The sequence below is a fragment of the Schistocerca americana genome, chromosome X (assembly GCF_021461395.2).
Source record: "Schistocerca americana isolate TAMUIC-IGC-003095 chromosome X, iqSchAmer2.1, whole genome shotgun sequence".
Lineage (NCBI taxonomy): Eukaryota > Metazoa > Arthropoda > Insecta > Orthoptera > Acrididae > Schistocerca > Schistocerca americana.
This window is the reverse complement of record NC_060130.1, coordinates 726,911,119-726,926,183: the sequence shown is the minus strand read 5'-3', so window position 1 is coordinate 726,926,183 and position 15,065 is coordinate 726,911,119. Positions and strand designations below refer to the sequence as shown.

Below are 15,065 nucleotides of genomic sequence, written 5' to 3'. Positions count from 1 at the left end.
CTGCTGTGCAAAGCCCATAGTTTATTTCTGGTGGGGATAGCTTTAGTATGAAAGCAACTATATATGCTCATATTCACAAGACCAGAAAAGTTGTGTTAAGTATAATTGTGAATAAGAATTTTAATCTGAATCTATGAAAAGTTCACTGGGACATAAATTTTCAGTGTTATGTGGTTCTCATGCTATTTCATGGAATTATATTGTAAGAAATTGATCATGGTTCTGGAAATGAAATGTTAATTGCAATAATATGTTCATTAACCTAAATGCACTGTATGATCTTTGAATTCTGAATACACAGTCAACCTGTAAACGTGGTCATGTGCATGTAGTATCTACAAGAAATTGTTATGAAAACACACTGTGTGTATTGACAATCTGTGCTTAGTGTTTAAGTGATTTAAGGCAATGAAAATATTTATTGGTCTTTAGTGACTAACATATCACCAAATCTGGAGGGCTAATGCCTGCACTTGATGAAGTGTTTAAGAGCTACTGCAATTAAGGTATACCAGTGTTGAACTTGCCCAATTAACTTTGTTGCTACTGTGTGCTACATTTTAACATACCAAAGAAAAATCTTTCGTTGTAGATAGTACTAAACAGTTTTATATTTTCAGGTGATGCCATTAGACATACCCTTGCACTTATTTTTAAGAAGTAACCAGATTTGTTAAAAAATGTCTTAGGAATGTGTAAGTTACTTTGAAAACCGCCCTTCTGTAGTTCATCCTAACCCCGCAAAGCCTATTCTAGACATACAGTTGTTGGACAAAAATATGGAAATACCAAAAACACAACACATTACTTTGCCTAATACAGTGTATGAAACCTGTTGGCATTCAAAATAGCTTCCAGTCATGTCAGGATGGATAAATGCAGATACTATATGGTTTTCGAGGGAATCTTTCACCATTCTTCATGCAGAATAGTGGCAGTTCAGGTAACAGTGAAGGAGGTGGATAGCAATCATGCACCCTTCTCCCTTCTCTCCAAAGTAGATCGTAAAGGGTCAATAATGTTGAGATCTGGTGATTGTGGTGCTGAGGGGAGATGCGACAATACATTGTAGTGCCCACAGCATCAGCATTAGGGGATAAACATTGTATCATGTGATGGACCTGATCGGTCGAAATGGCCACACAATCCTTGGCAGTAATATGACCTTGCAGAGTAACAGTGGGGCCCTGGAATGCCATGTAGTCCTCTTATTTTTTGCTATGATCCTCTCCAATAACTGACCGTCATAATCACTCAGCACACACTTACTTCTGCATTGTGACTTAGCAGATGATGTTTTTCCACTTCCCTTTATGCAGTGTAAGTCTTTGATATGATGTCTCTTGAAATGCCAAACATTTCGGGTTCCTTGGCTATGAAAATGTCTACCATGTGAACATCAACAATTTGCCCACTTTTAAATTCATGTAGCTCTGACATAATGCACTCCCAATTACATAGAACACTGTTCTTGCCGTAACTGACATTTGCAACATGTGGTCAACGTTGCACAAATGCTGTTCCGGTTGTGGTGAAATACAACAGTGCAACCTGTAAGCTTGGCTAGCATCTGCATTTATGTTAAAGCATACATTTCTCACAGTGCTTCCATATTTTCATCCAACTCTTATATATTGTGTTTATTTTGTGTTCTAAAAGGTAAATGTAAAATTAAGTAGACACTTATATGTGAAATGGTTTGTATTTGTTTTAATTTCAGATTAATAGCACAATTTATTGTATCACTGTATAAGCTGTATGTGGAACTTTACTTCACGTACTTGGAAATAAATCCTTTAGTTGTTACTGAGAAGTCTATCTATATTCTGGATCTAGCTGCTAAGCTTGATGCAACAGCAGACTACATATGCCGTGCTAAATGGGGTGAGATTGATTATCCACCTCCATTTGGACGTGATGCTTTTCCTGAAGAGGCTTATATTGCTGATTTGGATGCTAAAAGTGGAGCATCCCTAAAGGTAAGCTGCCATCTCACTTGTGGATATGAGTTAAAATAGTTCCCTCAGTAATTAAAATTGGCACTGGTTTGTGTGTGTGTGTGTGTGTGTGTGTGTGTGTGTGTGTGTAGAGGGGGGGGGGGGGAGGTGCTCATTCAATTTATTAATTTTGTGTTACAGTGGTTACTGTGTAATAAAATATTCAAATATGTTTTCACTTTTCTTTAGCAGTAAATGTGACATTAATTTCCTGCATCAGTGTAAATCATAAAACTTAAAAACTTGGTTGTTCGATGTGAAACTTAGCCAAATTATAAAATATAACATATCATGAATTGTGCGTGGAAACACAGTGTTGCCCAAGAAATTTATGTTTATACTTCCAGTGAGTTTGAGCTATTCCAGATGGGTATGTCAGTTAAATATACCACTATTTATTCCAGTAACGGCTGAAATTCCATGAAAAACAATTCTGTAAACTCCATTGAATGTGAATGTCGTTATGGAAAAGCTGCTTTCAGTGCAGCTTGTATGGAGGGGAGGAGGGAGGTGAAAGTTGTATTACACCAAACTTGCTCTGTTGGGTTGAGTTTAGATGATCAGGCCGCACTGAGTTGTTTGCTATTTAAGATACATGAGAGAGAGAGAGAGAGAGAGAGAGAGAGAGAGAGAGAGAGAGAGGGACCATGAAGGAATTATCCAAATGGGGTGGAAATCGATAGATATGATGTACATGTACAAGAAAACAAATGATTACAATTTCAGAAAAATTGGATGATTTATTCAATAAAAAGGGCTTAACAAATTGAACGAGGCAATAATGTGTAGGTTCATCTTATGTAAATGGTTAACCAGTTGGCATTGATTGATAGAGTTGTTGGATGTCTTCTTGAGGGGTATCATGCCAAATCTGTCCACTCACAAATTAGATCATCAAAATCCTGAGCTGGTTGGAGGCCCTGCCCATAATGCTCCAAACGCTCTCAGTTGGGGACAGATCTGGTGAACTTCCTGCCCAAGATAGGGTTTACAGTACAAAGACAAGCAGTTGAAAATCTTGCCATGTCGGTTGGGTATTATCTTGCTTAATGTAAGCCCAGGATGGCTTGTCATGAGGCGCAACAGAACAGGGCATGGAATATTGTCACCATACTGCTGTGCTGTAAAGATGCAGCAGGTGGCAACCAAACAGGTCCTGCTATGAACTGAAATGGCACACCAGACCATCACTCTTGGTTGCTGGGCTGTACAGCGTGCAACAGTCAGGTTGGTATCCCACCACTGCCTGGGGCATCTGCAGATATGTCTTCAGCCTGGAATCTCATTGGCTGGAGTAGACTTGTCTTCATTCCCACTTAGAATTGAATCCTGATGATGATCAGCAGAGACAGATCTGGAGACACTCCGGACAGGTGTGGTATACCAACCTGACTGTCATGCATCATACAGCCCAACAACCAGGAGTGATGGTCTGGCGTGCCATTTCTGTTATAGCTGGACCCCTTTGCTTGTCATCTGCGGCACTCTTACAGCACAGCGGTATGTCGATGAAATTCTATGTGCCATCTTATAGCCCTTTATGGCAAGCCATCCTGCAAGATAATGCCTGCCAGCTTGTAGTGAAGAGTTTCTGCTGCTTGTCTTCATGCTTGCCAAACCGTACCTTGGGCCACAAGGTCACTGTATCTCTCCCCAGTAGAGACCATTTGGAGCATTATGGGCAGGCCCCTCTGACTGGCTAAGGACTCTGGTGATCTAACATGCTAATTAAAAATAATTTGGCATGATATTCATCAGGAGGATATCCAATAACTCTATCAATCAATGCAAAGCTGAATAACTATTTGCACAAGGGCCAGAGGTAGACCAATGCATTGTAGCCTTTCTCAGTTTGTGAAGCTCCTTCTCTTGAAGAAATCATCCAGTTTATCTGAAACTGTAATCATCTGTTTGTCCGTACATGCTCATCACACCTACCAATTTCTGTTCCATTCAGGTAATTCCACAGTGGTGCACTGTTCTTTTTTGCTAGTGTGTCTTTGTTCCATGGTGACTCCTATGTGATCAAGCATTATCATATTGGAAATGGTGATACCATCTGCTTTTATGGAATTAGGAATTACATTAGCAATGAGATTGTAGTCTCCTTACCATTACAGTTTAAAAAAAATACCGTGACACAACCTTGCTGGAGAGCGAAAAATGTGCTTGGTTTGTATATTTACTACAGTGAATGGATGACTTGATGTCATAGTGATCATAGAAGAAAAGTGAATTAAGAATTGAGCTACAACATAAAATATTGAAATATCATTGAGAAGAAAGAGGAGTTTCCCAAAACACAAGTAAATGTGAATTCTTATTTCATGAGACACACATGAGTTATTAACTATTTTTGTTCATTTTTATGAGACTTTTGGGATAGAAATATGCATTTCAGTTATGAATTTAAGTAAGTAAATTCCACTATCATGTATGGAAAGGATAAATTGCTACTCAGCATATAGAGAGGCACTGAGTGGCAGAGAGGAATATTGGAATAAGACTGCTAGATATTATTTAGCTATGGGAGTAAGTCCTTTGTTATGTTCACATGTGCATAGCTCACCTCACACACATGGGGCTACTGCCATTTCCAGGTATTAAGGTGCAACTCTGACAGCATCTGAGATGAACGATGATCTTGCTTATGTTGGTAATGGAGGTAAAGAATACTCATATGTGTGTGGGAGGGGGGAAGGGGGGGGGAATGCGGAGTAGGAGTGGGGAAAGATGCTAGTGCTGCCTGTGGAAGACACAGAAATGTGGCAGGGACAGGATAATGGGCTCGGTGCAGCTTCGCGAAGAGGAATGGGGGGAAACAAGAGGAAAGGACTATGCAGATGCTGGTGAGATGGAAAGCATGTATAGGGCTGGGTTGGGAGCAGGGAAGGGGATAGGCAGGTGGAGGACAGGGACTAGCAAACACCGAGGCCAATGGGGTTACGGAAATGAAAGATATGTTGCAAGGAGAGTTCCCACCTTCATATTTGTGAGAGTAAGCCAGACAGCACAGGCTGTGGAGCAGTCACTGAAGTCAAGCACATCATGTTGGGCAGCATGCCCAACAGTTGGGTGCCCCAGCTGTCTGTGGTTCAATTTTTTGGGGGTGGAAATTCATGCAGACAGAGAACTTGTTGTTGGTCACGCACCTGTAGAATGACTCTCAGTGGTTACATCTCAGTTGGTAGATCACTTGGCTGCTTTCACAGGTCACTCTGTGCTTTTGATGATGTAGGATATGCCTGTGACAGGACAGGTGCAGGTGATAGGGGGAGGATGTGTGGGACAGGTCTTGCGTCTGTACTCATGTCCAAAATTAAAGCAACAAACTGCTATTTCCCCAATCTGTGTCTAATTCATGATATACTCATACAAAATGTTAACTGATGTCCCTACTATCGTTTTCTGCACAGAAAGTGGCGTTCCGGTCAATGGACAACTACGCCAACAATGGTGCAGGGCACCTATCAAATGGGGTAGTGTTTGCTGTGTTGTCACAGATCCACAGTCACTGTGTACACAGTCACAGGTGGTGCATTATGGCACAGAGAAGCTGCTTACCAGACACTCTGCGGTGGAAGACCTTAGGAAGAATGGAAGCAAGACAGTCGCAAACTGATGTGCCTGATGGCTTAACGTGAATCATTTTGTTGTATGTTGGATGTGGCGACAGTTTATATAGACTGAAACTGTATTCTGAAGACCAGAGCAGGGCTGAGCACATGTGACATCAGAAAGAGGGGACTGTTATTTAGCTGCAAGTGCACGATGGTACTGCCTTAGTACTACACAATGACTGGCATCTGACCTCGCAGCATCCGCTAGATGTGTTGTATTGAGGCAAAAAGTATACGGAAGGCTTTGGTAGAGTGGCCTATATTGGCTGAGAGCTGCTGTAAGTGTACCTCTTATGCATCTTCACAGAAGGGAATGTCTAGAGTGGTGTTGTCAACATGCCACCTGGACCGTCGAACAGTGGGCCAATGTTCTTTCCACAGATGAGTCGAGATTTGGTCTGGAGAGTGATTCTTGATGGATTTTGCATCGGGAGGGAACATGGAACACAGTCTCGAGATCCAAACATTGTTGAAAGAGACTGATATTGAGGTGGATCCCTAATGCTGTGGGCAGGGATTATGTTGACCACTCGAACACCTCTCCATGAAATTGTTCAGATGGGTGGGCAAGGTTTAACTGCTGTCAGGTACTGTGATGAGATCTTGGGACCTCATGTGCATGTGTTGCAAGGTGCTATGGGCTGAAACTTCGTACTGATGGACGATAATGCTCGAACTCATAGAGCATAGGTTGCTGATGTTTTCTTGGTAACAGAAGATACTGCACGCATGACTTGGCCTGCTTGCTCTCTCGATTTGAATCCCATAGAGCATGACTGGGATGCACTAGGGAGATGGGTTGCATCAAGTGAGCATCCACCAACCACTCTCCAAGACTTGTGAGCAGATCAGCAGGAATAATGGGCATCATTGCGTCAACATGAGATTGATGACATCATTCACAGCATGCCCCGTCGTTGCCTGGCCTGTGTTGTTGCCAGAGATGGTCACGCCCCATATTGAGCACATTAATCAGTTGTCAGTATGTATGAGTATGTTGGCATAGGGTGGTGCTATGTGGGTGCCCTTTGTACTTTGGGTTTATTTGTAGATGATGCCTACAAAGGAGAAATAATTGTGAGGGAGGATGTAGTTGGTCATGGTGACCAGAAATAATGTTGTAAGCTTGGAGAAAGGCATATGTTGAGAAAAGTAGTGTTCAGTAATGGTAAGGCTGTGAACATTGGGGTTATTAGTGTGCAGTCTGTTCACAAAGAGAAGAATGAGATTTCCATAGTTCTGGGTGGCTGAAGTTGGTAGACTGCAACTGGCTCTTGTCCTGTGTGTGGCCACTGCCAGCCTCAGCAATGTAACATAGAATCTTGCATATGTAGCCATTGTGAAATGATTGTTGTGCCGTGTTGTGTTCTGTCGAAATTAATACATATATTAATGAATGATGAAGCAGTTCACCCATCCCAGGCAACACCAGAGATACTTTCCATTCTTTGGAAAAGAGCGAGCTGTGGCACTTCACAGAGTGGAGCAAGAAAAATAATTAACAATGTCACTAAATGATGTGAGTAGAACAGCAAAAATAAAGTTGCCCCTCTCTCTCTCTCTCTCTCTCTCTCTCTCTCTCTCTCTCTCTCTGCCAGTGAGATGAATAGTGATGTACTCAGGAACAAGTGTCAGCAGTGTGAGAATAATTCAGAAATTTTTGAAACATAATCCTGGGAGATTTCAATTAAAATTTTTCAGTTAGACATTCTGTGTATGAATTACTTTGAAATGGTCATTTTGTTTGTGTATGTAGAAAGCTCTGCTGTTGATCTAAGGAATTCCTGGTACTTTTTCCTTGCAAGGAAACTTTTTGGGACATTCACTGTTGTGTAGGTTAGGGTCCCAAGTATTTTCACATCCTGCAATTATTTATCAGTAATCAACAAAAATAATTTCCTGTGAGCCATTGCATGACTAAATGCACAGTAAGAACCACGATTATTGAAACAACTGTGTAGGGGAGGGAATAAGTTGTTTAGCTGGTATACTGAAAGTACTGGGTACAAATCATGTCACATGTCATTTTTTTAAACATCGTTATAGAAATGACTGTCCTCATTACCATTCCGAATGATCTATGTGTACTTAAAATTCAGCGTTACATTTGTTAATACATGTTCAAAATTTTAATCATTCTTTCTATTTCTACAATATAAGTTTTCCTACTGACTCTTCTTAAATGTTAATTGTTTATGGATACTGATATGGAATTAGTAGCAGCAAGCGCCATTACTCAACATGAAACTATAAATTTTGATTTCATTAACTACTTTTGTAGACGTGCAATATGTATCAGTTGACAGCCAGTACGGCAGCTAATAGTGAGCACTCCCAATGCTGTGTGGAGCAAAAGTTGATGTGAGTGTAGGTGTGCTGCCAGATCTGCTTCATGTAAGCGTAGCTTGTTCTCTCTTCACTGACCCTCACTCTTTGGCAGCCCATGTGTTCAGAGTCAGTGGGCTGAGCTTGCTTTGTCTACTCTCAGCCGGCCGAAGTGGCCGTGCGGTTAAAGGCGCTGCAGTCTGGAACCGCAGGACCGCTACGGTCGCAGGTTCGAATCCTGCCTCGGGCATGGATGTTTGTGATGTCCTTAGGTTAGTTAGGTTTAACTAGTTCTGAGTTCTAGGGGACTAATAACCTCAGCAGTTGAGTCCCATAGTGCTCAGAGCCATTTGAACCATTTTGTCTACTCTCCCTCCTCTCCCCCCCCCTCCCTCCCCCCCCCCCCCCCCCCTCCCCCCCCCCCCCCCCCCCCCCCTCAGAATTTGTTTTTGTCTTTGCAAAGAGACTGTAGAGAGAGGTGCCACTGATGCATTGACATTGACAAGCGGGGGTACCAGGTGAGGAAGGTACAGGCACTGTGAAAAACAAATAGAGGAAATGATTAATGTCTTTTCTGCAGAAGGGTAGATGACGGCTAATAGGCTGAAGGAAGGGTAGATATTCTCTCTGTAGGAGTGCAGTGGCCTGCTATAGTGGGATGTCCTTTGTGGTTGGATATATGTACTTCAGGAAGCATGTCAGAGTTGGGAGTGGGGGGGGGGGGGGGGGCAAAAGTTCATTGGGTTAGGAGGGGTGGGAGGCATTCAGGGGAGAAGTTCTGGGATGGACCAGTGGGTTTGAAGAGGGACTGGAGATTCTGCTGGCTTTCTGGAATGGGGTCACTGTGGCAAAAAGACCAGTATGATTGCATGTTGGTGCAAAAGGTAAGGCCTTTGGAAGGACTGATACTTCTGTGGGATGGAGGTTTTTGGGGGACAGGTTCAAGACTGTTTTGCAAGTAAATATAAAAAAAAATAAAAATATGATTACTGAGTATGCTGCAGGTAGGTCAGTGCATAGATGTGTGTGGAGAAAGGAGGTAGCAGATGTAAATACATTCAATGATTGGGAAGAGGGGGGGACTGTGATGTATAAGATGCATGATGCAGGTACAACCAGGGGAATGCACAAAAAATTGGTGGGGTGAAGTCACCTACCATAATCAAGTACCCACTGACTGACCACAAAGGAGCATGAGCACTACATTTGTGACTCGGTACAACCCAGGACTGGAGCAGCTAGATCACATTCTCCACCAGGGTTTCAGCCACCTCTCATTGCGTCCTGAAATGAGAAATATCCTCCCCACAATGATATTCCACTGCCTATCCATCCTCTGCAAATATTCTTGCCCATTCCAATTCTATCATTGCTCCCAACCCATTGTCCCATGGCTCATATCCCTACAATAGGCCTAGATGTAAGACCTGCCTCATACATCTACTGCCACCTACTCCGATCCTGTCACAGGCATATCGTACCACATCAAAGGCAGGGCCACATGTGAAAACAGCTATGGGATCTACTAACTTAAATGCAACCACTATGTGGGATCCCTTAGAGGCATCGCCATCTCTATCTACATGAATGGCCACCCCCAAATTGTAGACAAGAGGTAGTTGGATCACCCAGTTGCAAATCATGCCTTCCATCATAATGTGCTGACTTCAACAACTAATTCAGAGCCTATACCATCTGTACTCCACCCCCCCCTCCCCAAGTGCGCCCCCCCCCCCCCCCACACACACACAAAAGCTTTTTTGATCAACATTATTAATGTAATTTCTGTGAAAGAGTTATTCATAGGCATATTCAGTCTTAGGTGATATTTCGCCATTTTTAATCCACATTCTACTTCATGTATGACATCTGCTACTAGTAGATTTTCTTGCTGATATTGTATCGAAAAAAAGGAAATGATAAATTAGGTGAAACAGAGGCATTGATTTCCAAAAAGTATTATACTTAATATTAATCCATCGTAAAGTGGATGTGATGATTTGTATACCCGTGGTCCCAGGTAGCTTTGCAGTGTGTGAAATAAGTTCATGTAAAATTGTCACTCTTATCTTCTAAGATCACAACAAACATTACTGCCTGTGTATGCTGGTTTCATTGATAGGATACTAGTAAAAATATATTGTGTACAAAACACTTATGAGTTCCACCCTAAGATATTGCTCAGTTGTATGGGATCCATACCAAAATGGTCTATTAGCAGACCCAGAACTTACACGTAGAAGTTGTTATTCCATCCCGGATTTTCCATTATTCCATTACTATACATGGTGTATTCAGTATTGTTAAGCCAGGAATGTAAAAAAGAAATAATTGGTCCCGGTTTGAAACTTTTGCAAGGAAATCTGCTTCCCCAAATGACAAGGTTGTTTCATGAAGCAAATTGAAGTTGAGAAAGTACACACAAGAGCAGCTGGTAAGGAAAAATTACTTACTGACCATGTTTTCTTAAGACAAATTTGTTTAACATCAAATGTCAAGGCACACATGTCCTGAATAATGCATGCTGTGATTGAGATATGGTTGTTTCCAGCACTGGATGTAATTCTGTTCAGAGCTGACTGGTGTAGTGTAGTAGTTTCTCAGTGATGAGAAAAGTGTATGGTAGTTGTAATGGAGCATATTAATATTTTCTTGTTTGTGTTGATTATGTAATGTGGCCTCAAGTTTCACAGTGTACCAACACACTGACGTAAAATAATGCTCTGATGGCTAACTCAATCTGTTTTGTCGCAAAATATAGACTGTTTCAGATAATGAAAAAGAAATTCTTATTTAATTAATATGTATTATTGAATAATACAGATAATTTATAATTTAAAAGCCCTAAGATACTGACACATTATAAGTCATTGCAAAAGTTACTGTTTTATATTTTGAATTTTGTGTGCAATTTTCAGCTTACTATTTTAAACAAAAGTGGACGGATTTGGACAATGGTTGCTGGTGGTGGAGCTTCTGTTATCTATAGTGACACAATATGTGATCTTGGAGGAGCTTCTGAGCTAGCTAATTATGGAGAATACAGTGGTGCACCATCAGAGCAGCAGACATACGAATATGCTAAAACAATTCTTAGCCTCATGACTCAGACCAAACACCCAAAAGGAAAGGTTAGTATTTATTATTTCCTGTTGCTAAGTCATTTTATTAAGTAAAGCAACACAGCATCTTACAATTTCACATTATTAAAATAAACCAACTTCAAAACAATGTCATATATAACAGATGTATCCATTTGCTATAATCTTTATTAACAATAAAAAGGAAACACAATATGCTATCTTAGTGAAAGATGCCAGGAAGAACTGATTACTTGTTATCCTCTGTCAAATCTGGGGATTTTATAATAAAAGTTGTGTATCTATACAGTCAATAGATATATTTTTGATACACCAAAATTTCTTCCATGTCAGACAAAATAAATAAATAAATAAATGAAATCTCACATAAATGCAGTTGGATCCATGGTGTAAGAAATATTTTAATGGGGCATGCTGCAAGTAAATGAAATGAAATGAATTAATAAATGAATGTTTATTGTCTGGGATTGTATTTATAGATAGTTGTGAGTATGATCAGCTCATGTTATTTGTGAGATGACATTTTTTTGGACCCAATTATCATACACACCAACAAATTGACACACATTTAGATATGTTTTAATGGTCCAAGCACTGCATGGAGATTCATCTTCATATTACTTTTGGCCAGCATTAAACAAATGCCTATGGTGTCAGCTATTTCATATACCATTAACTGCAGATTGTTCAATAAAATATTCTGCACTTTCTTGGTGTTTTCACTTGTTGTTGCAGATTGTTCAATAAACTATTCTTCACATTCTTGGTGTTTCACTTGTGGTTGCAGTTTTGGAATGTCCTTTATGTGGACCATCTTGAAGAGTAATTTGATCAGATTTGAATTCAGTCACCTCTTTCTTAACTGTTGATAATGCAGGAGCTGACGATTCATTATAGGCCGTCACTAACTTCAGATAAATTTTTGTTGGTACAAAAAACAGAATTTTACAATGTCATGGTATCCCAGTTTATTTTTATTTAATGAAACATTTTTGAGGTGACTTACAGAAAGCTGTATAAACTGAATTATTCTGCAAATCAAGTTGACGCTTGACTTAAGTTACTGTGCAACATGAACCAACACATCAGAACCAAAATTTCATTTATATCAACACTGCAGTACCATCTCAGGCTAATAATTTTCCACTTGGGCATAGCACATGTCAGAATCTGCTTTAGAACATGCAAACTTCTACCAAATGTGACTATTTTTGCTACATATGACAAAACTTTTGAAATGCCGTTTGATAAAAATTTTAAATGATGGTCACAAATGTATCTAATTTCTTTTACTTATGGTAAAGTACCAATAATTCATGGAGAAATATGTGGCCTTGTTCTTGATACAACCAAAATGTTAATGAATATAGTACTTTACAAATTTCATACTGTCGTAATTGAAGATTGATCAGTGTTGTCATGTCATTACTTACTATTCGCACTGTACTTTACATCTGCTGAAAGACTGCAATTGTTTCATGAGCTTTATAAGCTTATCATATGGAAATTGGTAAGAACTGTTGTTTATCTGTTAAGATGTTGTCTTTGAGGAGGTCTTGACTAATTCCTATACACTGTTCTTAACTTCCAGTTATTCACTATCTTAGTGTTGATAGGATATTATGTTTGATAAGGGCAACTAGGTGTAAGTTTACTACTTTCATCGGTGTGTATGCAGTCATTGCCATAGAATTGATACACTGGACTCGCATTTGGGAGGACGATGGTTCAAAACTGCATCTGGCCATCCTGATTTAGGTTTTTTCTAATTTCCCTAAACCACTTCAGGCAAATGCCAGGATGGTTCCTTTGATAGGGCACAGCCGATTTTCTTCCCCATCCTTCCCTAAACTGATGGGGCTTATGACCTTGCTGTTCAATCCCCTCCCCCAAATCAACGAGCCAACCAACCAATCACAGAATTGATAGCATTTAGGCCAATTTTACATATTACAAGTTATGGCAAAATATGGACTTTGTTTATCCTTCAAACTATTAGCAGTTTAATTTTTTCTTATTAAATTCGACATAGGTGCCATTTACAGACTTTTCACTTGTGTTGTGATACAGCACTGTTTCTCTGAACTTACGATACCAAAGTTTCCTGTTACATATAGCATAGTGTGCTTTGTGTATATGTATTTTAGTATGGTTTATTCTTTTTTTAATGATAGTACTAATTCAACATTTTTTGTTTTCAGATTTTAATTATTGGTGGAGGAATTGCAAATTTCACAAATGTTGCATCAACATTCAAGGGTATTGTCACGGCACTTCAAGAATTTCAACCAAAGCTAGTTGAGTATAATATTTCAATATTTGTAAGAAGAGCTGGACCAAATTATCAAGAGGGTTTAAGGTACAGTGATGATGTTTTCTTAATTCTTAGTAGTGTTTATTTAATTTGTGCTCAAAGTCTGCGACAATAGAAATACATCATTGAACAATACAGAGGATGTTTCCATTTTAATATTCTGTCCCTTTCATGCTATTTTTAGGTTCTCATAGCCTCCATACTATACAAAGGTATTTAATAGATAGGGATAAGAAAAAGGCTTTTGTTTTTTGGCAAATTTTGTTGTTATTTTTGGCTGAGTTCAGTATTATTTTCTGATAGCTTATTTTTCAGTTGTATTATTTATTTTTGTCATATTTCATGGTTATTCTGTGTTGTGTTGAAAATGAACATATATTTATCAGTTATATTTATTGACATCATAGTCTCATTTAGTTTAAATATTTTTCTAAAAAAATATTTCTAATTCAGAGCTATTAAATATAACAAGAAACATAACATAGCTCTGCATCCAAATAATGTTCAAAGTTTATCAAAAGAAAACATTATTGTAACTTCATATTTAAACTGCCCATTCAGTGCAACAGCAGACATTTGACTGTTCAGATTTTCTACTGGCATGGAAAATTGCTATTTCACTAAAGTCTGAAGGGATCTCTATCTCTTCAGAATATTTCCACTGCAGAGACCTATAATCCTATTGTTGAAACAAGAACTAACTGCTGTGAATGCAAACTTGCATGTAACGGTGTCCATAATAATTGGCAGCTTAATTTGGAGATAAATGCATTTCACTGTTTCCTTCACCTCTGTCAGATGTATTTATCTTCAAATTTTTCAGAAGTTTGCTAGTTTTATCATGAAAAGTTGCTTTTCTGATAATAACGAATCCATCTTCAAACCATTTTAGCTTGGAATTGAGGTAAAAGTTTTATCTGCCGATGTCACATTTCCAAACTGTTGTGCATAACAACTCATTTCAAAAAACAATGTATTTCGAGGAGACTTCTAATGCTGTCCATCAATTAAACTGCATATTTTCGTCAGACGGAAATGTAAATACCAAAACTGCCAAATATGCCACACACAAATGAACATGACATCCACTTAGTTTCTATCAACCAGTCACAGCAGAGTACACGTGATGTCACACAGACCTTTTCCTGGCAGTAGAACACAACCCTGAGAAAGTTTACCGCAATATTTACTCAGTATTATTTTTACAATACAGGGTGTTCATAAAGTCTGGGAACACTTTCAATTATTTATTGCACAAGAACTAAACATTGTACAGATGTAATACATATTGCAATTTGAAGAGAAACTCTGAAAGTTTTTTTTTTTTACAAACATTCGATACGCGAACCATGAGTGACCTGGCACACTTCAATACGGTAATCAAATTCTTGCCATACCCGTCCCAGCATGGCATTGTCGACTATGGCATGTATTCTCTCCCAGAGCTCTGCTGCATCACGTGGTAGAGAGGCGGTACATACACCAGATCTTTAATGTGTCCCCACAGAAAAAAGTCACACAGAGTGAGATCTGGTGATCTGGGAGGCCATTTCGTGGAACAGCTGTCCCCTTCTGTAGCATGGGCGATCCACCGATGTGGCAGCTCCGTGTTCAGGTACCTACGAACTTCACAGTGAAAATGGGGTGGAGCCCCATCATGCTGAAAGATGAATGGAGAGTCTGATTGCATTTGAGGCATCATCCATTG

General features: G+C 39.6%; 1 protein-coding gene across 4 annotated transcripts in view; it reads left to right on the top strand.

The window, feature by feature from the left end:
• LOC124555694 (ATP-citrate synthase) overlaps positions 1-15,065 on the top strand; it is a 171,887-nt gene that overhangs the window by 107,633 nt on the left and 49,189 nt on the right. For all 4 annotated transcript variants that reach the window (XM_047129698.1, XM_047129700.1, XM_047129697.1 and 1 more), the window contains exons 5-7: positions 1,721-1,979; positions 10,861-11,073; positions 13,245-13,402. In XM_047129698.1, coding sequence (XP_046985654.1) covers positions 1,721-1,979; positions 10,861-11,073; positions 13,245-13,402 — 630 coding nt within the window. The remainder of the gene's footprint in view (positions 1-1,720; positions 1,980-10,860; positions 11,074-13,244; positions 13,403-15,065) is intronic.